Here is a 22,073-nt window from a genome sequence, read left to right on the forward strand (position 1 = left end):
TATACAAACAACATAACACCAAGGACATAAAAAAAACCCCCATAAAAACACACACAAACACGCACACAGCCACACACACACACACACGCACGCACACAAGATTAGCGTCTAACGAGGTAATCTCGTATCTTGAAGCTGATAATGCCCAGCAGCACAAGGGCAGGCAGGAAGGCGTAGAGGAGGATGAAGTCCTGCGTGTAGCGTGAGAGAGCCCCGGGGTAGCCCTGCTCGATCACCAGATCGCCATCCTTTATTAAACACGCTTCTGGAGAACCACCAGGCAAACCTGTGACACAGCAGGAGAGTGTCAGGACGATGACAGGGGCTGTTTGTGTTTAACCACTGCTGATTAAAACATGTCTGATGTGAGAGGGAAGGAGAAGGTCTTACTACACGTGAAGTTCAAACCGTGGAACTCAGTGACTATGAGGAGTTCGCAGCCGTACTTCTGAAAGGTGAGGTAACTTAACCACTGGAACAACACTGGCATGTGGTGAGTGCTCCTGTTCTCACGAGGGCAGAAACATCCATGAAACATCTACTGCAGCAGGTCCAGATAATGACTCCGATATCGGGGCACGTAGAAATCATAATCATAATATGATGTTACCTGAGGAAGCCAGAGCCCACCATGATTCCAGCAATGTTGAGTAAGGCCACGCCACTGTTGACCATGTTGGGGTCTTGAATGACCCCTAGAAGAACCAGCGTCAGGAGTTCCCCCGTGATGTGGGGCACCATGATGACAGCTGTAAAACACATGAACCGCCAGGGATCTGGGTTCATGCCCACGGTCCTGAGATATACACAAACACACAGATTGAAAGGGTACAGAATGTAAACAAAACACCTCATAAGCACATGCTAAGTGCTGAGCAGCACGTGTTTGGTGGCTCGTCTTTACAGTCCTGCCCCATAGTTACCCAGTCCTCACCTTTCCCTCACTACAACTTTCCCCGGTAGAAGCTCATTAGGCTGAAGTTCAGACATCATGCCACATGTGAACACGACACACACCCACAGAGGCAAAAAGACAGACTCACCAGTAGAGGAAGGATGTGAATATAAACACACTGATGATACTGAAAGGGAAGATGTGGATGATGTAGGCCAGAAACATCTGCCACCTCTGATACAGACCATCTTTACTCTCTTGGTCCGCTATGGCCCTCAGAGCAGGAACTGCAGACACCAAAAATGATGTTTCATACATGGATTAAGGTGACGAAAATAAACCAATAATCAACAAGCTAATAATGTGTCATTAAGGTGTGCATAAAATATCAAACATTTGGCTTTCTTTCTGTAGCAGGTGCTATGTACACATATTTCATTTCACTCACATACCTTTTAAATATATTTGAGGGTACTGTCTTTTTAAGATATATTAAGATAACAATCTTATCTTAATATATATTGTTATACCAGCATTACACTATTGCAGTTAAATACTTTGGAAGCTGAATCAGATCATATGAAGAGAAAGGTTAAAATACAGTAGCACAGATCTATGATAAGGCTGAATCATGAGCTCAAGGCCAGCCAACATTTATAGAAAAGCAAGAATGCTGACAGGTTGGTTACTTCACTAAAGATGACCTTGAGTTTATCTCCAGTGAACACAGACAGAGGAGACGAACTCCCAGCCATGGAACCACCATATCAACTTGAAGAGTTTGACCACCAAACTCTCCTAATTTTTACTCTTGGGCTAAAGGTCGTGAAGAAAATGCGTTTCACACAAAACAAACCTTAGTTTGCACTATAATGTCCTCCAGGTGAGAGGATCTCATTTGAAAATGCTTTACTGAGTTGTAGTTGGAATAATTTCAGTTCTTCATGCATTGCAGGACCATTTCAGAATGAGTCCGAAGTCCCGCTGTTGTTAAACGGGCTGTTTGTGGGCCACAGGCTGCATGTTATGCTTGTTAAGTGACACTCAGTAAAGTCGTGTGGGTATTACTTAAACTTTTGACTAAAGAAAAGAGCATGAGTGACACATGTGTGTTACAGTTTGTCTTACAGTTTGCATAGCCCACGTATATGAAAGAACTCTGGGATTGACTATTGATAAGAGTGATGACACTTACACAGGGCCACAGCGTTGAGCATGCCAGTGTATGGAGACGCACCCACACACTGGTATATAATCCCTATCCGGTCTTGTACTGCACCCTTAGTGACGTCACTGTCAAGGTTCATAACAAAGAAAGCCACAAAGAGCCCGTAGATGAGATTCTGAGAGAGACGCATGAGAACCCCCATCCTGTCCCGAGACAGGTTCCTTACAGTCCTCCTAGAGACAGATTTAGAGACGGAGGGAGGCAGAGGGTGAGAGATGGAGAATTATTTGGTCACAAAGTGCTGTTAGATCTGGTACAGGCCAATAATGTAACCTCACCTGAGAAGAACGCCCAGTTTTGACACACAGTTGGGGGATTCTTTGCTCTTGAAGGGGATGATGGACTTGTCGGGAAGCTGATAGCTCTCATCAATCCTGCGCACTATGTTCTGATAGATCTCTGAGCTCTGATATGCTGAGGTTATGTCATGCATCCTCCTGTAGGTGGCAGCCTCCCTCTCACTACAGCGTGTGTCCACAGAGGTGAGGTCAACTGGTAGACAATAGAGTGACTAAATTATGACAGTGATTGTATCATCTCCAGACTGAACAACCATCTTGAAGAGTTACTATAGTTCACACAAGTAGAAGGCTTGTTTCTTCTGTTATGAACTGAAGTAACCTTAACACTGTTATGAACTAAATTAACCTTAACACTGTCATGAACTAAAGTAAACGTAACGCTGTTTTGAACTAAAGTAACATTAACACCGTTTTGAACTAAAGTAAACATAACACTGTTTTGAACTAAAGTAACCTTAACACTGTTTTAAACCAAAGTAAACACAGTTTTGAACTAAACTAACATTAACACTGTTTTAAACTAAACACAGTTTTGAACTAAACTAACCTTAACACTGTTTTAAACTAAACACAGTTTTGAACTAAAGTAACCTTAACACTGTTTTAAACTAAAATAAACTTAATAGTGATGCTAATCATACAATATTCAACCCTTTCAAATAATAGCTAAGGACCGGCGCCTATTTGTTTATCTCTGTGTTCTCTGTCTCTTTTCTCTGTCTCTGTATTATCTGTCTCTGTTATTATTAGTAGTTTTTGTATTAGTTATAATACTATACCATTCCATGTTTGACATTTTTGTGAAGAATAACGTATTTTGCTATTTGACATTAAACTTCATAAAGGAGATGGAGAAGACAGGGGGAATATAGAGAGATGTGGAAGATGTGTGCATGAAATCCTTAATTAAGGTCACAATACCATAAATATCAAAGGGGTTGCAATACTCAGGACACTCATAACCACAGCTACTGAAGAAATCCACCATCTCCTCAGGCTGCCCACAAAACACCAGCTCTCCACAGCTCATAATGGCTATTCTGCTGAAGACCTGTGGGCAGAAAGAGACAGTCCTGGTGATTACTGACTCCTGACCTTGAGACTTCACCTTCCCTGATAACCCATCTACATTTATGACTAGGACATGTGACTATTATGGTATTTGATATGAAGGACATCTAGGTTGCTGGCTTGCCTGTCAAGCCAGTTTATTACCGTGCCAATGTGTGTTTTCTAGCAACTTCACAGCATATTTGCACTTACTCTGAAGAGCTCTGATCGGGGTTGGTGGATGGTCACTATGACAATACGGTCCCTCTTGGCTAACTCTGCCAGCAGCACTACAATTTGATTGGCTGTCATGCTGTCCAAGCCTGTGGTTGGCTCGTCCAGGAGGATCACCTCTGTGACGGCACAAGGCAGAAAGTTACAAACACAAGGAAGTTGAGAGGGGTGAAAATTCCACTCTGTGTCCTCCTTAGGAAACTTTTTGAAGATTATCATTTGACGCATTAATTCATTAAATTAATAGAACAATTAATAGGTTTGTCTTTGTCTAAAGTTAGTGCCAAATTAATTGCATGATTAATTCATTTCTTGCTTGATTGGAGAAAGCAAATGATGAAAAGCCTTTATAATTGGTCGTGTGTGTGTTCAGTTAAAAAGGGGCTTGACTAATCCTTGGTCCACAATCCCTGGGTGACCCCCCAGTCCAAGGAACCAGATAAAGTATCCCAGAGGCCCCCTCGTGGGACGCAGCTTTAATCCCATACTTATGATAACTCTGTCTTTCACTCTTTTAATAGACTCCTGCTCTCAGTCTGTGTCTGCTATGCTGGACAATCCGGGTCTGTGCTAACATTCCTCTACTTCTGGGCAAAAGTATGGGGAAAAATGTAAAAGCCATTTTTCACCAATAATTTTTGTGGATACAGCATTCAGAAACACGCTTTTCCACAACATAAAAACCCAACAAGTCCATGTTGTTATAGGTACAGGCCAGGCACACGGTTATTGAGCAGGCAGCTGAAAGGGCAGTCTGGGGTGCTCACTGGGGTCCTGCAGCAGTTGACTGGCGATCGACACCCTCCTCCTCTCGCCTCCAGAGATGCCGGGGAAGATCCGGCCGCCGATGACACTGCGGGCCACGTGGGTGAGGCTCAGTTCCGCCATGACTCCATCCACCTGGGAACAGAACAACATTAGGCCCGACCCAAACACAACACAGCGTCCGTGGGTCCAGGCCCACCCTCAACTCAGCAGCAACACGGCCTAAATCACCTTCTTGCGGATAGCTTGGGCGGAGTGGCGCCTCAATGCCAGCTGGGCCGTGAATGTCAGCGTCTCCTCTACGGTCAGGTAGCTCAGGAGACTGTCACTCTGAGAACCGGAGAGGAAGCGATAGTGCCCATTAGAGATGTACGGCAAGGAAATGTCTTCACACAAACAGAATGCAACAGAGCGTGACAGTCACTCATCACAGGACCCAGTGGAGGGGGCGCAAATGGCCTTTCTATTTTCATCAGGGCTTTAAAACTGAAATTTAACTTCCTGATCCAGACACATTTTTGGATTCTTACTATTGACTAAACGTAAATGAAGAGTGGACACACTATATCATCCATACTATATCACCCATACTATATCATCCATACTATATCACCCATACTATATCATCCACACTATATCATCCATACTATATAACCCATACTATATCATCCACACTATATCATCCCTACTATATCACCCATACTATGTCCTCCATACTATATCACCCATACTATATCATCCACACTATATCATCCCTACTATATCACCCATACTATATCATCCACACTATATCATCCCTACTATATCACCCATACTATATCATCCACACTATATCAGCCACAATATGGGCCATATTAGTAATATGGGTAACCCTTTACTCAAATTCTATGTAATAATACTAACATATCCATGTCATCAACATGTTATATCAGATAATCATAATGCATATATGTGTCATAAGACTAATGATAAATGTATTAATTGGTCCTCCATGTCAGGTATGTCAGGTAGTAACAGACTTGCTAAAGGGGGCTCAGTCCTGACTACTGGAAAGAGTGTCACATGAACAGATCATAATCAATGTCACGTTTTTAAGACACTTTTAACAGTATTGTTCCCAATATTTGATTCCATGTGCCGTTTCTGTTGGATATGCCCAAATAGGTCACCAAACCTGTCCAGTTGAGCAGGTCTATGTTTGAGAGGTCATAGACCCTTCAAGCACTCAGTTACATATTGAAATACATCAGTAGTGCTGCTTTATATTACGATTACTGTTATGATTATATTATGATTATTAATATACATTTGTGAATGTATATATTATATCACTGAATATGTGAATATGATATAATGGTATATAATGTTTTTAATATTGCAGGTACATTCCTACACTATATTTTTACATTTGCTATTGATGAGCAATCAATACCAGATTTTAAAATTCTGTATTTGTTTCTGATCTGTTTGTAACATGTAAATATCAAGGAAATGCTTGCATTATATCATGATATTTGCCATGACATTTTTGTCTACATCAACAGCAATTTTTAAGAATCTTAATATGTTGAATACATTATTTAGTGTTATAGTTCTTACAGTATAAAATATGTGTAATTACAAACTTGATAAGACTACAATACACTTAGCAAAAATTAACAAAACTACATTTAGCAAATTAACATAACATAAACCATTATATTTTCAAACATGTCAGCCATATTTGAGTGCCAGATGAATATGTATATAAGTGTGGTTATGTTCCCTCACATATTAAAATAGATATTATGTAGTTACTAATGGCCCTGAATCCAAAAATGAAGATGTGTTCTGGACTAATGTCATTTAGAAGCTCTAACTAACATGGAACATGAATATGTAGCCTGTGAATTCGTTTAGACTAGGTAAGAACCTACAGTTATTTGGGTGTAGGAGACTTAGAACAACTTTATCTTTATGATATCAAGTATACTGATTTATATTTAAGTTCTTACCATAAGTTCTTAATATAAGTTCTTACCATAAGTTTCAGCACTGTTTGAAGGGCTATTTCTGTCTCCCTGTGTTTAAATAATGACTTCATGCTCTAATATCACAAATTCCAACTTAGCCCATGAGAATATAATTAATGACTGGCTTAATTTACAGCCCCCAGGAGTCCTGCCGTTATCTGAAATAATGTAAGTGATTACTCCAAATGAGTACAGTCTCTTCACGATGATTTAATTGTGTGGTGGACACACATGGCTCGTTCAGAGGAAGATTAGGAAGGAGCACTGAAACTTCACCACCCTCAGTCTTGACTTTATTGAGTGTGTAAAAGTTTACTGTGCGACTTTGCAGACGTAGAAACACAGATCACTACCCCTAACCCACTTCTGTCATTGGCTGTAGGTTCACAGGGCAAAGGTCAGCACTGTATTAGGCAGCAACACACACACTCACACACACACACACACACACACACACACACACTACACTACACATGTGACTGTCTACTCACTTGAAGCACATAAGAGAAACATTCCTGAAACTGGTCTTGCTTGATTTTCCTTCCGTTCACAAACACTTCCCCAGTCAGAGTGCCAGTTTTCCCAATCCGACCTGCGACAGCGTCCAACAGAGTGGTCTTCCCTGACCCTGGAGACGGACACTACCACATAACAAATCTAGAGGGCACTTGTAGTTGTCAACATTACAGCGCTGGTCCAGGGGGCAGTGTGTGTATGTGGGATAAAGGATGTGTCACTAGACACTGACAATGAACGATTTCTCTCTTTTGCTGCTTATCTTCTGGATTATTTCAGCGTCATAGAAGAAAAACATTCAATGCGTTTCAATTTCTAATATGTCAGCTGTGTTCTCACTCACATGGGCACATGGCTCCTGAGGTAATCATCAAAAATATCTACATATGCAGAACAGGCCGTGTTGTGAGGACCCTCACCTGAGTTCCCCAGAATTCCCATAATCTGACCACTGTCCACATGAAGCGTCACCTCATTCAGGATCTGCCGTGTCCATTTTCTTCTGTAGGAGCTCAGGTCCCACCAGGGCCCGACACGCTCACTGACACAAGCAGCAAAACACACTGAATAACATTGTGAGTAAATGTAGAGCTAGTTACTGAGATTTGAACTAGTTTAAATGTTGACCTGGTTACTGAGATTTTAACTAGTTTAAATGTAGACCTGGTTTCTGAGATTTTAACTAGTTTAAATGTAGACCTGGTTACTGAGATTTGAACTAGTTTAAATGTTGACCTGGTTACTGAGATTTGAACTAGTTTAAATGTAGACCTGGTTACTGAGATTTTAACTAGTTTAAATGTAGACCTGGTTACTGAGATTTTAACTAGTTTAAATGTTGACCTGGTTACTGAGATTTGAACTAGCTTAAATGTAGACCTAGTTACTCAGATTTGAACTAGTTCAAATGTAGACCTAGTTACTCAGATTTGAATGAGTTTAAATGTAGACAGAGCCGGAGTGGCTAATCGGGAGATTAGCCACTCCGGCTCATGTCTCTAGTTTGGGCCGATTGGGAGGGAAAAATAATTTTGGATTTGAGCATGAAACTCCCCGGTTGAAAAAGTGGCCCACTCCGGCCCTGAATGTAGACCGGATTCTTCAGAATTTAACTAGTTTAAATATAGACCAACTTACTCCAGATTTAACTAGTTTAAATATAGACCAACTTACTCCAGATTTGACTAGTTTAAATATAGACCTACTTACTCCAGATTTGACTAGTTTAAATATAGACCTACTTACTCCAGATTTAACTAGTTTAAATATAGACCTACTTACTCCAGATTTGACTAGTTTAAATATAGACCTACTTACTCCAGATTTAACTAGTTTAAATATAGACCTACTTACTCCAGATTTAACTAGCTTAAATATAGACATACTTACTCCAGATTTAACTAGTTTAAATTTAGTCTGACTAGGTGTCAGTTCAAAAATCAAAAATATTTGTTCATAATATATTTAAATAGTGTACTATGATGTTGTTTGTAGCAGTGAAAACTGAAATAACACCTTATATGAGCATGCGTTGTTTCATCCCGCTGAAGTGCACATTTCTATGCCCTTCAGTCATTTTATGAATCTTAGCTACATAAATAGATAAAATATTGATAGATCCTGTTTGTCCAGCTTGCATGGTTATATTTCAGAACCGCAGCATTAGTTTGGCTTGTGCATGCCAGCAGTGATAATGAAACGTGACGCTCACATAAGTCAAAGTCAAAGATTAACAATGTAAATCTGTATTTTGAAAGCATTTTCCATGAGGAACCTTCCTACCTGACCGTGTAGGAGAAGAAACACTCCTACCTGACCGTGTAGGAGATTTTCCTCACACTCAGGCTGCATGATGACTGCTTTTGGGCTGTCAGTGGTGGGTTGTTGTCGGTCATCGTCTTCTCTGACACAAACTTGAATGATTCACTCAATCCATTTTTCAAGCATCCAGTCTGCATGGAGTAAGAGTCCCTCATGCTGGTGAGCGGCCGCTCGTTCCTTGAAGTGGATGCAATTTGTTCCAGGTCTGCTCCTGTCTGTCCACCACGGCTGCCATCATAAACAGGACGGCTTATCAGTGGACCTTGGCCCAGTGTGGTATATAGTGCAGCTTTTAGAGTGCCACCTCTACATCAGCACAGGACAACACAGGACACCACAGGACAACACAGGACACCACAGCACCGCCAGCCGCTCTCTCTCAGGCTTCCAACCCAGACCCAGGGGTCTCAGGACCTCCGCCGCTCACACACGCCCGGCGCCATGTCCTGCAAGAGCGTGTTCGATTCGGGAAGCGTCTCCCACCTCTCGGCACGGCCAGCGAGCACGCAGAGCGGAATCCACAATGGGGAAACCAGGGCAAGTAAACAGACCGAGCGGGTCAGCCGAGACACACAGGTGCACACGGCACGGGTGACGTCTGCCTATCCAGCCCTTTACTTTCATACGTATTTAAAGAGAATGTTGCTATCTGGGGTATCTGAGGAATTCACACAGGTGAATTCTGAGCAAACTGCTGTGTTGCATAAAGAAAATGGTTTGCTATTATTTCAGTGGACCTTGTACCAGGTGAAGATCCATTGCATGCTTCGAACCATGCATGCTTATCAACTCTTAGGAGATAAATCAGTTAAAAAAAGGATAAGGCCTTAATATTTTACAGCTGCACTGTCTGTTACGTCTCATGATGGACTCAATGATACGCAATGCCTCAGTATTGCTGCAGATAAGACACCAGCAGTCATGGAGCAGGTAGTAAGAGAAATATCAGTACACAGTGTTGGACATGTGTTTCTGTGCACAGTGCCCTGCTGTACGATGTGGTGTTGTGGTGTTGGAACATACAGGATGGCCCTGTGACTCTGTGACTCTTGGTTTGCGCTTACAGGACAGAAACATGCGTCTGTTTTCCGCTGCAGAAGAGGACAGTAGTCTCTACTTCACCTACAGCGGAGGATGCAACGAACTGGAGGTCAGAAATCTGCACTATCAGGTACAGCGCTGTTACGGGCACCACCCGTCATCCAGATCTTCACGTCTCCCACATTCATTATCCACTCTGGTGTCTCTCATTCTGATCTGTGCAGTGGTCTTCTTGTCATACACAAGCATGCAAGTGTCACACTGCTCTGTGTGTGTGTGTGTGTGTGTGTGTGTGTGTGTGTGTGTGTGTGTGTGTCTCAGGTGAACACTGCAGCTCAGATCCCCTGGTATGAGAGGCTGTCGGAGTTAAAGATGCCCTGGGAGATGTCAGCGGATAAACAGACGGCCATCAGAGACCTGAACCTGCGTGTGCGCAGTGGTCAAATGCTGGCCGTCATCGGCAGCTCAGGTGCACAGACGTTTAAGCGCAAACTTGACAAAACCTTGACGTCAGTAAAATATAACGAGTGGGGTCCAATGTTGGGACTCTAAGCACACGTGTCCTGTCCAGGCTGTGGGAAGACGTCCCTGCTGGACATCATAACGTGTCGGGATGAAGGAGGAACCAGGAAATCTGGGGAGATCCTTCTCAACGGCAGGACCTGCACACGCTCGCTGGTGAAGAAGAGTATCGCACACGTGCGGCAGGACGACCGCCTGCTCCCACATCTCACCGTGCGCGAGACGCTTGCCTTCGTGGCCAAGCTGCGTCTGCCCACACACTTCTCACAGGCACAGAGAGACCAAAGGGTACGCGTCCCTCGTGACGTTAACACGCTCAGAACGCCTACATGCACAACATCCCGTAATGTCCAGTGATGTTCCAGGATATTTCTGTATTAACAGATGACAGACTAGACAAAATAAGATATTTGTGGAGTGAATTGACAGTGTGTTGATATGACGGAGGCGGTCGAGTCCAAGTGGCTGCTAATAGTTTTTGTCCAAACAAATCACGGTCATCACGATGACGTCATCATGATGACACGATGACACATTAAAGCCGGCACTCGGCGTAGGAACATGAGGACAAATTTGGTGTCGATCTTGGAGAACATTAGGAGCTGGATGGACCTTCTGGTTATACCAGGTGACTGCTTCATGTGAGGTCTGACGATCTAACACTCCGTACAGGTGGATGATGTCATCGCCGAGCTGCGTCTGAGACAGTGTGCCAACACGCGTGTGGGGAACAGCTACGTGCGGGGCGTGTCCGGGGGCGAGCGGAGGAGGGTCAGCATCGCTGTGCAGCTCCTTTGGAACCCAGGTGAGTCTGACGTACCAGAGCTGAAGAACAACAAGTGCAATATGATCCTCACATATACAAATTTACTCACAAATGAATCATTTGATAATCGCCGCATCTCCCAGGGCTCCGCGTGCATCTTCTCATCCAGACGTTCCGCGCTGTCTGTGTTGTAGGTGTTCTGATCCTGGACGAGCCCACGTCAGGGCTGGACAGCTTCACAGCTCACAACCTGGTCATCACACTGTACCGCCTGGCCCGGGGGAACCGGCTGGTTCTGCTCTCTGTCCACCAGCCACGCTCAGACATCTTCCAGCTCTTCGACCTGGTAGTGCTGCTCTCCTCCGGCTCGGCCGTCTACTGTGGTCCGGCCAAAGACATGGTGCCCTATTTCTCCTCTCTGGGGCACCCGTGTCCGCGCTACTGCAACCCCTCCGACTATTACGGTGAGGGACCTGGCTGGAGCGCTCAGGTTTCATCCTGGTGGGCAAGTCGGTTCACTCGAGGTGTTTGAACTGTGTCTCTCAATTGCAGTGGATCTGATCAGCGTTGACCGACGCAGCCCGGAGAAGGAGGCGGTGTGTCTGGAGCGGGCCAGGGTTCTGGCGGCCCAGTTCGTGGCCAAGGTGAAGAACACGGAGGACTTCATGTGGAAGTCAGAGGAGCGGGATGGTCCGGCGCTGGAGAGCCTGCAAGAGTAAAGTCCTGTTACTGAGTCCTGTTACTGAGTCATGATACTGAGTCATGATTCTGAGTCCTGTTACTGAGTCATGATACTGAGTTGATACTGAGTTCTGTTACTGAGTCATGATACTGAGTTGATACTGAGTCCTGTTACTGAGTTCTGTTACTGAGTCCTGATATTGAGTCCTGTTACTGAGTCATGATTCTGAGTCATGATACTGAGTTGATACTGAGTCCTGTTACTGAGTTCTGTTACTGAGTTCTGTTACTGAGTTCTGTTACTGAGTCCTGATATTGAGTCCTGTTACTGAGTCATGATACTGAGTTCTGTTACTGAGTCATGATACTGAGTTCTGATATTGAGTCCTGATACTGAGTTCTGTTACTGAGTCCTGATACTGAGTCCTGTTACTGAGTCCTGATACTGAGTCATGTCCATGTAACCCGCAAGCACATATGTTCAGACTTCGAGTTTGAACAGCCCACGTCCCTTTCTCAGGGACAGCGGGCCAAACCCAAACCCAGATCATCTTGTGTTTTCAATGTTTTCTCTAGCAGAAACTCTTCCACAGTGATAGCTGAAGCCAGCATTACAGTGTCCAAACAGAAGGACAGCCCACCTGGACAGCTGCACCAGTTTACCACGTTGATTAGGTAAGAAAACTCACCTGCCTGGCCTGCAAATCGACCCTCTCCTCCTCAGCACATTCATCAGTGATCGGACGAGCTTGTCCGGATCTAGGGTGTACGTGTCTCCACACCGACGACGTGTCTTTGGGTCCGGCCAGGCGACAGGTGTTTAATGACTACCGTGACCTGGTGACCCTGGTGGTCCACGGGCTGGAGGCTCTCCTGATGTCACTGCTCGTCGGGTTCCTGTACTTCGGCGCGGGTGAAGAGCAGCTGTCCATGCAGGACACCGTGGCCCTGCTCTACATGATGGGGGCCCTGACGCCTTTCGCCGTGGTGCTGGACGTCATAGCCAAGTGTGAGAGGCGGGCTCGTGCACAGGGACAGGTTCAGGTCGTCCTTTCCTTGTGTCTGTCCCTCATAAGCGTGTGTTGTGGTGTCCGCAGGTCACTCGGAGAGAGCCATGCTGTATCACGAGCTTGAGGACGGCCTGTATTCCGTGACCCCGTACTTTTTTGCAAAGGTACGCGTTCCTACAAGCACCACTAACTTGGCCATGTGTGAGCGATTTAGATACTGACCACAAGGAGGCAGCAGTGCTCCATGAAGCTTTTTAAGTGAACGAGTTGCAATGAAGACAAACCTCAGCTCCTCCGTGTGTGTGTGTGTGTGTGTGTGTGTGTGTGTGTCTCAGATCCTGGGCGAGCTACCGGAGCACTGCGCCTTCACGCTGGTGTACGGGCTGCCCATCTACTGGCTGGCGGGTCTGAACGGGGCACCCGAGCGCTTCCTGCTCAACCTGCTGCTGGTGTGGCTGGTGGTGTACTGTAGCCGCTGCATGGCCCTGTTCGTGGCGGCCGCACTGCCCACACTACAGACCTCGTCCTTCCTGGGAAACTCCCTCTTCACCGTCTTCTACCTGACCGGCGGCTTCGTCATTAGCCTGGACAACATGTGGCTGGGTAATAAACCCTGAACCTGCAGACCTCCAGAGATCCAGTAAGGAGATCTGGTGAGCAGGCCGGGCGACGTCTGTGCCATGACTGACGTTTTTTCTCTCTCTCTCTCCCTCCCTCTCTCCCTCTCTCCCCTCTCTCTCTCCCTCCCCCTCTCTCTGTCTCCCTCTCTTCCTCCCTCTCTGTCCCCCTCTCTCCCCCCTCTCTGTCTCCCTCCCTCCCTCTCCCTCTCCCCCTCTCTCTCCCTCCCTCTCTCTGTCTTCCTCCCTCTCTGTCCCCCTCTCTCCCTCCCTCTCTCCCCCTCTCTCTCCCTCCCTCCCCCCCCCCTCTCTCTCCCTCCCTCTCTCTGTCTTCCTCTCTCTCTGTCCCCCTCTCTCCCTCCCTCTCTTCCTCCCTCTCCCTCCCTCTCTTCCTCCCTCTCTCTCTCTCAGTGGCCTCCTGGTTCTCACACATCTCCTTCATGCGTTGGGGATTTGACGGGATGCTCCAAGTTCAGTTCCGCGGCGTCCCGTATGAAGTGAAGCTCGGTAATCTGACCATCAACATAGACGGCATTAAAGTAAGAGACGCCTGCTGCGATGGGCCACCGGGGGGCGCCGTGGCGCTCTGACCCCAACACATCCCTCTGCTCCTGCGGTCACGTGTGACGCGGTGTGGTCTGTTCCTCCTGTCCAGGTGGTGGAGGCCATGAACATGAACCAGTTCCCTCTCTTCTCCTGCTACCTGGTGCTGGTCGCCGTGGTCCTCGTCTTCATGTCTCTCTACTTCATTTCACTCAAGTTCATTAAGCAGACGTCGGCGCAGGACTGGTGAGGGGAAAGGCCACATAGACGAGCCCCACGCCAGCTCATCCCCGGGGGTCAGGTGGAGGTCACGGCGGATGGGGGGTCAGGTGGAGGTCACGGCGGATGGGGGGTCAGGTGGAGGTCACGGCGGATGGGGGTTCAGGTGGAGGCCGTGACGGTGTCCTGCCACTGGATGGCAGCACCGCACCATGGACGCCCCCCTCAGCTCTTCCTGGATGTAGTTTTGGCAGGCGATCACAGCGCTGCTCCCCTGATATTCATCTATGGCTTTTGCTCCCATTTTCAAATTCTTTTTTTTGTAAACATTAATCCTTCGGTACGCCAAGATTGTTAAGCTCAATAATGTGTATTATAAAATGCAAAGTTTTGCACTGGTGCAAAACCCTGATAAGTGTGAAGAGAATGTTTAAAATATAACCCAGTCTTGGAGCAGTGACTAGACGTGTGTTATTCAAGATGAATCTGTTTATCGGCCTCACCGAGCGTTTAAGACAAACCCGATGCAGATTAAGGCCAGAACACCCTCAGCAGCTGCTGTATGAGAGACCAGCACCCTGGACCGGATGAGATATGATGTCTAGTGGTCTGTGATCGGAGGTAAATGGTACACGTTTCCAATAAAGTGGGCATCACAAACTGTTCTATTAAATAAATGTCTGTACATCATTAATTGACCCAAATCTGACAGTGTTTTTGTGGCGTTCTTTAAAGAAAGATCTTTAGCCCAAAAGTTAGTACTACACTTACAAGGGTAAATGTGTGTGAACAAGCGTGTGGTTGCATTGACCTCTTACAGGACCACACCCATAGAAAGAGCACATTTGAGCCACATGACTAACACATTTAATAGCATAAATACTTCTGTACATGGCTTCGTTTTATGTTTTCATCAGTGGTGTAATCATGCACAAGAGTTAAAGTACGCTCAACATCACAGCATTACACAGTATTTAAGCAAACATAAAAAAACAGAAGAATGGAGGAACATCTCAGTGATCTTCAGCACCCGACGACGTGGAGGCCTTCAGCTTGTCTGCGTAGAAGGTGAAAGACTCCTGAGGGAAAGAGAGAGAGTTGAGGGTTAACGGCAGAGATCCACGCTTGAGCAAGACGGAGTTCACTAGCTAGAAAACTATATACATACAGCAAATCTGATGTGTACAAGGGTGAGGGTGGCTGTTCTCAGAAAGTGTGTGTGTGTGTGTGTGTGTGTTTACTATGCAAATCCACAGTTTCCCTCTGGAACAAACTCAGCAGCCTCACAGGCCAACTAAACCTCTCTGGTTTCATCTAGGTCCAGATTAAGTGCGCGCACACACACACGCCCTGCTGATGTAGTGGCCCGTAGAAGCCCAGACTGCACTGCTGATCGGGTTTGACTCCCCCTGAAGGTGAGCACCTTCAGAAGATTACACCCACTCCCACATTGTACATTCCCCCTATTAACGGCGTAATTAAAGTCGATAACGAGAGTGTGGCGTGTTGGGGGAAACTGGGCCAAACACAAGCAGTAGTGTGAATCTGTGCTTATCGGCACTCTCAGGAGACGCTTTGATCTCGGCTACTTACGTCTGCCGTGGGACTCGAGGAGGAGTGAAAGAGAAGTACACAAGCGAGAGAGAGAGAGAGAGAGAGAGAGAGAGAGAGAGAGAGAGGCACTACCTAAAACTGCTTTGTGCAAATCTTTGAAAAGTGGAGCGGGATGTGGGTGTAGGTGTGTGGATGTGGGTGGGGTAGGGGTGTGGGTGTAGGTGTGTGGATGTGGGTGGGGTAGGGGTGTGGGTGGTTGGATGTGGGTGGGGTAGGGGTGTGGGTGGTTGGATGTGGGTGGGGTAGGGGTGTGGGTGGTTGGATGTGGGTGGGGTAGGGGTGTGGGTGTAGCTGGTTGGATGTGGGTGGAGTAGGGGTGTGGGTGTAGGTGTGTGATGTGGGTGGGGTAGGGGTGTGGGTGTAGCTGGTTGGATGTGGGTGGGGTAGGGGTGTGGGTGTAGCTGGTTGGATGTGGGTGGGGTAGGGGTGTGGGTGTAGCTGGTTGGATGTGGGTGGGGTAGGGGTGTGGGTGTAGCTGGTTGGATGTGGGTGGAGTAGGGGTGTGGGTGTAGGTGTGTGGATGTGGGTGGGGTAGGGGTGTGGGTGTAGGTGTGTGGATGTGGGTGGGGTAGGGGTGTGGGTGTAGGTGTGTGATGTGGGTGGGGTAGGGGTGTGGGTGTAGGTGGTTGGATGTGGGTGGAGTAGGGGTGTGGGTGTAGCTGGTTGGATGTGGGTGGGGTAGGGGTGTGGGTGTAGGTGTGTGATGTGGGTGGGGTAGGGGTGTGGGTGTAGGTGGTTGGATGTGGGTGGGGTAGGGGAGTGGGTGGTTGGATGTGGGTGGGGTAGGGGTGTGGGTGGTTGGATGTGGGTGGGGTAGGGGTGTGGGTGGTTGGATGTGGGTGGGGTAGGGGTGTGGGTGGTTGGATGTGGGTGGGGTAGGGGTGTGGGTGTGGGTGTGTGGATGTGGGTGGGGTAGGGGTGTGGGTGGTTGGATGTGGGTGGGGTAGGGGTGTGGGTGTGGGTGGTTGGATGTGGGTGGGGTAGGGGTGTGGGTGGTTGGATGTGGGTGGGGTAGGGGTGTGGGTGGTTGGATGTGGGTGGGGTAGGGGTGTGGGTGGTTGGATGTGGGTGGGGTAGGGGTGTGGGTGGTTGGATGTGGGTGGGGTAGGGTGTGGGTGGTTGGATGTGGGTGGGGTAGGGGTGTGGGTGGTTGGATGTGGGTGGGGTAGGGTGTGGGTGGTTGGATGTGGGTGGGGTAGGGTGTGGGTGGTTGGATGTGGGTGGGGTAGGGGTGTGGGTGGTTGGATGTGGGTGGGGTAGGGGTGTGGGTGTAGCTGGTTGGATGTGGGTGGGGTAGGGGTGTGGGTGTAGCTGGTTGGATGTGGGTGGGGTAGGGGTGTGGGTGTAGCTGGTTGGATGTGGGTGGGGTAGGGGTGTGGGTGTAGCTGGTTGGATGTGGGTGGGGTAGGGGTGTGGGTGTAGGTGTGTGGATGTGGGTGGGGTAGGGGTGTGGGTGGTTGGATGTGGGTGGGGTAGGGGTGTGGGTGTGGGTGGTTGGATGTGGGTGGGGTAGGGGTGTGGGTGTAGGTGTGTGGATGTGGGTGGGGTAGGGGTGTGGGTGGTTGGATGTGGGTGGGGTAGGGGTGTGGGTGTAGGTGTGTGGATGTGGGTGGGGTAGGGGTGTGGGTGTAGGTGTGTGGATGTGGGTGGGGTAGGGGTGTGGGTGTAGCTGGTTGGATGTGGGTGGGGTAGGGGTGTGGGTGTAGGTGGTTGGATGTGGGTGGGGTAGGGGTATGGGTGTAGGTGTGTGGATGTGGGTGGGGTAGGGGTGTGGGTGTAGCTGGTTGGATGTGGGTGGGGTAGGGGTGTGGGTGTAGGTGGTTGGATGTGGGTGGGGTAGGGGTGTGGGTGTAGGTGTGTGGATGTGGGTGGGGTAGGGGTGTGGGTGTAGGTGTGTGGATGTGGGTGGGGTAGGGGTGTGGGTGTAGGTGGTTGGATGTGGGTGGGGTAGGGGTGGGGGTGTAGGTGTGTGATGTGGGTGGGGTAGGGGTGTGGGTGTAGGTGGTTGGATGTGGGTGGGGTAGGGGTGTGGGTGTAGGTGTGTGATGTGGGTGGGGTAGGGGTGGGGGTGTAGGTGTGTGATGTGGGTGGGGTAGGGGTGTGGGTGTAGGTGGTTGGATGTGGGTGGGGTAGGGGTGGGGGTGTAGGTGTGTGATGTGGGTGGGGTAGGGGTGTGGGTGTAGGTGGTTGGATGTGGGTGGGGTAGGGGTGTGGGTGTAGGTGTGTGATGTGGGTGGGGTAGGGGTGTGGGTGTAGGTGGTTGGATGTGGGTGGGGTAGGGGTGTGGGTGTAGCTGGTTGGATGTGGGTGGAGTAGGGGAGTGGGTGTAGGTGTGTGATGTGGGTGGGGTAGGGGTGTGGGTGTAGGTAGGGGAGACTGGGGCAGGCCCACTGGAGCACGGTTCGAAAACATGGAAACAGTGTTCTGTAAACGAGGGCGGAAAGGACAAGCCTTTATTTCCAGCAGCGAAAGTCTCCACGGCCACACGAGCCTCTGGTGCGGACCACACTAATCAGGCCTTGTTTGTGACTGAGTGCACGTCTCACAAATCCCTAAACACAACTAAACGTCCGACCCCACTGTGTGTGAGAACACAAGTGTGGTAGCGCTGGCTCTGGTGCCACCACAGGACACACCACCACTCCCTCGTGGTGCCACCACAGGACACACCACCACTCCCTCGTGGTGCCACCACAGGACACACCACCACTCCCTCGTGGTGCCACCACAGGACACACCACCACTCCCTCGTGGTGCCACCACAGGACACACCACCACTCCCTCGTGGTGCCACCACAGGACACACCACCACTCCCTCGTGGTGCCAGTGAAGGTCTGTGAAGCACCAACTCCACATGGCTGGAGTCCAGGCCCAGTTAAAAGGACGACACCACCACCACGCCACGCTACTGATCTGGCCCGGAGTGCGAATGCCAAAATGGACACTGAGAGGCTACAGAATGCTTCTGAACCTCATACACTACAGGACACTTATTGGGACACAACCGGTCAAATATTTGACCCCACAGAGGTGAGACAGATAGACGTAGGGTCAGGTCATTGTGTGGATGAATGAAACGTTGGTTAAGATAACTTGTGAAAATTATTCTGCAGAGATTTTGCCATGTAATTTAATGTCATTAATATAATTAAGTATTAATAATCCCTACCCCAACACTGAGGAAAAGATGCATCTACAACAAACCGGTGTAGTTTGTCTGCACATTTAAACAGGACATCAACTTTTTATTTAAACTGTTTAATTCCAAATCAGGATCAGTCGGACTGGCGAGGTGTCACTACTTCAGCTATCACACAGACGCTTTACAATTCTGAAATGGTTCGGGTTAAACAATCAATTTCAATCAAGCCTCAATGTGGCCAAAAAACTTTAAGATGGTGTGTCTGTTGAAATGATGTAGCGTGTTGTGGGGACAGAGGGAAGGTGAGACACAGCAGGTGAGACACGGCAGGTGAGAGACGTCCTACCGGAGGCTCTTCGAAGGGGACGGCCTCGTCCGCCTGCTTGTACAGCTGTGCCAGTCTCTTCAGGGACAACTCGTTTATCTGCACCTCCTCCTGCTGCATGCGCTGATACAGAGACTTAGCTGACTCCAGGTCCTTATCTACAGCTGAGAGAGAGAGGGGGGGGGGAGAGAGAGAGAGAGAGAGAGAGAGAGAGAGAGAGGGAGAGTCATTTCTAACTTCAAGACTGTCAGCATATAACAGCAGATTGAGTGAAACAGAAGACATGTGTGTGAAGCAGATGGTAAAACGCAGACATGTAGGAGTGGAAGTTTAATGACAGATAAAAAACGAGTCTGCAAGTGGGAGAGAACGAGTGTCCCGCACGAGTCCCGCACGAGTCCCGCACGAGTCCTGCGCTGGGAGGGTGTGTCTCTGTGTGTGAAGCTGCCCCAGGCCTCTTTAAACATTCACGCACTCGGCTAGAGTCGCCGGCCCACGAGGAGCTGTGGAAGAACTCAGATGGAGGAGACAGACCGTCGTTAGGGACGTCGTCAGGGAACAAGTGTCCCCTCACCTGCCGGTCCTCGTGGGGACGGCCGAGCACATTCTTAATCACCCGGGTGATCGTTGCTTAGCTACAGGCCAGCAAGCTGAGGCAGTAGAATCAGGAACATGGAGGAATGAGCGAGATTTCAGGAGAGGCCGAGCAGACGCTCGCACGTTTACGCTCGCACATCTGGGCGCTCGCACGTCTGCGCACACACCCGTCTGCACGTCTTACCGTGACACTTCATCAGGTAGTTGAAGATCAGCTCCTTCTCCGTGAAGTCTGGAATGAGCTCACACAGATTCTTTATCTTGGCAACCTACAAAAACAAAACAAAGCCACAGACCTGCTTAACACCAGCAGTCACACACACACGTCTCAGCACTAGCGCTGGACGCCCAGTAGGGGGCAGGACACCAGGGGAGGGACCAGTGCAGCTCTCTACCTGTCCCGGATTCTGGGACGTCTTGGCCATGTAGGACAGCAACGCGTCTTTCTGCTCCGCCACTGCTCCACACCGCTATGACCAGAGAGGAGAAAAAACACCTTAACACACACACACTCACCATGAACATGGTAACACACACGCTCACCGTGAACATGGTAACACACACGCTCACCGTGAACATGGTAACACACACATTCACCGTGAACATGGTAACACACACACGCTCACCGTGAACATGGTAACACACACACGCTCACCGTGAACATGGTAACACACACACGCTCACCGTGAACATGGTAACACACACACGCTCACCGTGAACATGGTAACACACACACGCTCACCGTGAACATGGTAACACACACACGCTCACCGTGAACATGGTAACACACACACGCTCACCGTGAACATGGTAACACACACACGCTCACCGTGAACATGGTAACACACACACGCTCACCGTGAACATGGTAACACACACACTCTCACCGTGAACATGGTAACACACACACACACTCACCGTGAACATGGTAACACACACACACACACACTCACCGTGAACATGGTAACACACACACACACACTCACCGTGAACATGGTAACACACACACACACACACTCACCGTGAACATGGTAACACACACACACACACACTCACCGTGAACATGGTAACACACACACACACACACTCACCGTGAACATGGTAACACACACACACACACACTCACCGTGAACATGGTAACACACACACACACACACACACACACAGTGAACATGGTAACACACACACACACACACACAGTGAACATGGTAACACACACACACACACACACAGTGAACATGGTAACACACACACACACACACACACACACACAGTGAATACGGTAACACACACACACACGCTCACAGTGAACACGGTAACACACACACACACGCTCAGTGAACACGGTAACACACACACACACACGCTCACAGTGAACACGGTAACACACACACGCTCACAGTGAACACGTTAACACATACACACTTACAGTGAAAACACCTCAATACACCTGCACCAAATAACTCACACACAACATACACACGTATTGTCTGTACAACAGCCACAGCATAGGCAGTGCTAAAATGTGTGAAAAATCAAAACAGCATTTTTACGCGCAGTGTGTGTGTTTGTGTGTGTGCGCACTGCTGAATGGTATCCATCCTCTTCTGTATCTCAACACTCAAAGCAGTGCTCCAGAGTTGGAAGGTTAATTACACAAGTAATAAGAAGTCAGACGAATAAGCGCTTCCTTCTTTATGAAAATTAAAATGTACAGTGCCAGCCCAATTTGAAGCATAATTATCTACACTTAGTCATATAAAGGCTGTGGTTTCACTCGGTATGCACACTACGCTGCCACACACCAGCGTATAATTTCTGCACTCTTTCATTAGTTTAATATGCTACAGGTGAATGACGGTGCTAACAACTGATCTGGGATCAGCTGCTTGCTTCTAGTGCTCCAACCATAAAAGTGAAGAGACCCAAAGCCACGACTGAACACAGATTAGCATTCAGAGGCCGTAAAGCACGTTTCAAAAACAGGGAGGTGAGAGGGTGACGGGAACGGGACCCACAGGCAGGAATCCTGCACGTTTTCAAAGTGAAGCTTATGGTTCTTTCACCTACGCAACATTGAGGAACCACAGAGAATATGGAGGCTCCACTGGGCCAGATGATCTACACACTAATATCATTATCACAATACGAACAAGACCGGCAACGATCACA

General features: G+C 48.2%; 3 protein-coding genes across 4 annotated transcripts in view; 1 reads left to right on the top strand and 2 right to left on the bottom strand.

Annotated features, from left to right (window-relative positions):
- Positions 1–35: 35 nt before the first annotated feature.
- Positions 36–9,480, bottom strand: abcg5 (ATP-binding cassette, sub-family G (WHITE), member 5). 2 transcript variants are annotated; one of them, XM_076975044.1, is made up of 13 exons: positions 8,815–9,480; positions 7,422–7,543; positions 6,978–7,114; positions 4,706–4,804; positions 4,477–4,609; positions 3,689–3,828; positions 3,347–3,476; positions 2,402–2,615; positions 2,091–2,296; positions 1,044–1,182; positions 611–796; positions 391–503; positions 36–286 (listed from the first exon to the last, which is right to left on the bottom strand). In XM_076975044.1, the coding sequence occupies exons 1-13, from the start codon at positions 8,976–8,978 to the stop codon at positions 102–104; spliced, it is 1,968 nt and encodes a 655-aa protein (XP_076831159.1). In that variant the 5' UTR covers positions 8,979–9,480; the 3' UTR covers positions 36–101. The 2 variants fall into 2 exon arrangements, with proteins under 2 accessions (XP_076831159.1, XP_076831160.1); XM_076975045.1 differs by having other exon boundaries at positions 216–503.
- On the top strand, positions 9,265–14,365 carry abcg8 (ATP-binding cassette, sub-family G (WHITE), member 8). Its single transcript, XM_076975129.1, has 13 exons — positions 9,265–9,414; positions 9,890–9,994; positions 10,186–10,333; positions 10,436–10,674; positions 11,059–11,191; positions 11,347–11,616; positions 11,705–11,867; positions 12,413–12,508; positions 12,643–12,842; positions 12,931–13,007; positions 13,179–13,446; positions 13,872–13,999; positions 14,116–14,365. The coding sequence occupies exons 1-13, from the start codon at positions 9,265–9,267 to the stop codon at positions 14,251–14,253; spliced, it is 2,115 nt and encodes a 704-aa protein (XP_076831244.1). The 3' UTR covers positions 14,254–14,365.
- A 707-nt stretch (positions 14,366–15,072) lies between these two features.
- lrpprc (leucine-rich pentatricopeptide repeat containing) overlaps positions 15,073–22,073 on the bottom strand; it is a 42,951-nt gene continuing 35,950 nt past the window's right edge. Inside the window, exons 35-38 of the mRNA XM_076974699.1 lie at positions 20,297–20,371; positions 20,086–20,170; positions 19,326–19,468; positions 15,073–15,301 (exon numbers count right to left, since the gene is read on the bottom strand). Coding sequence (XP_076830814.1) covers positions 15,236–15,301; positions 19,326–19,468; positions 20,086–20,170; positions 20,297–20,371 — 369 coding nt within the window. The 3' untranslated portion in view covers positions 15,073–15,235. The remainder of the gene's footprint in view (positions 15,302–19,325; positions 19,469–20,085; positions 20,171–20,296; positions 20,372–22,073) is intronic.

This window comes from Brachyhypopomus gauderio, chromosome 15 (genome assembly GCF_052324685.1).
Source record: "Brachyhypopomus gauderio isolate BG-103 chromosome 15, BGAUD_0.2, whole genome shotgun sequence".
NCBI lineage: Eukaryota > Metazoa > Chordata > Actinopteri > Gymnotiformes > Hypopomidae > Brachyhypopomus > Brachyhypopomus gauderio.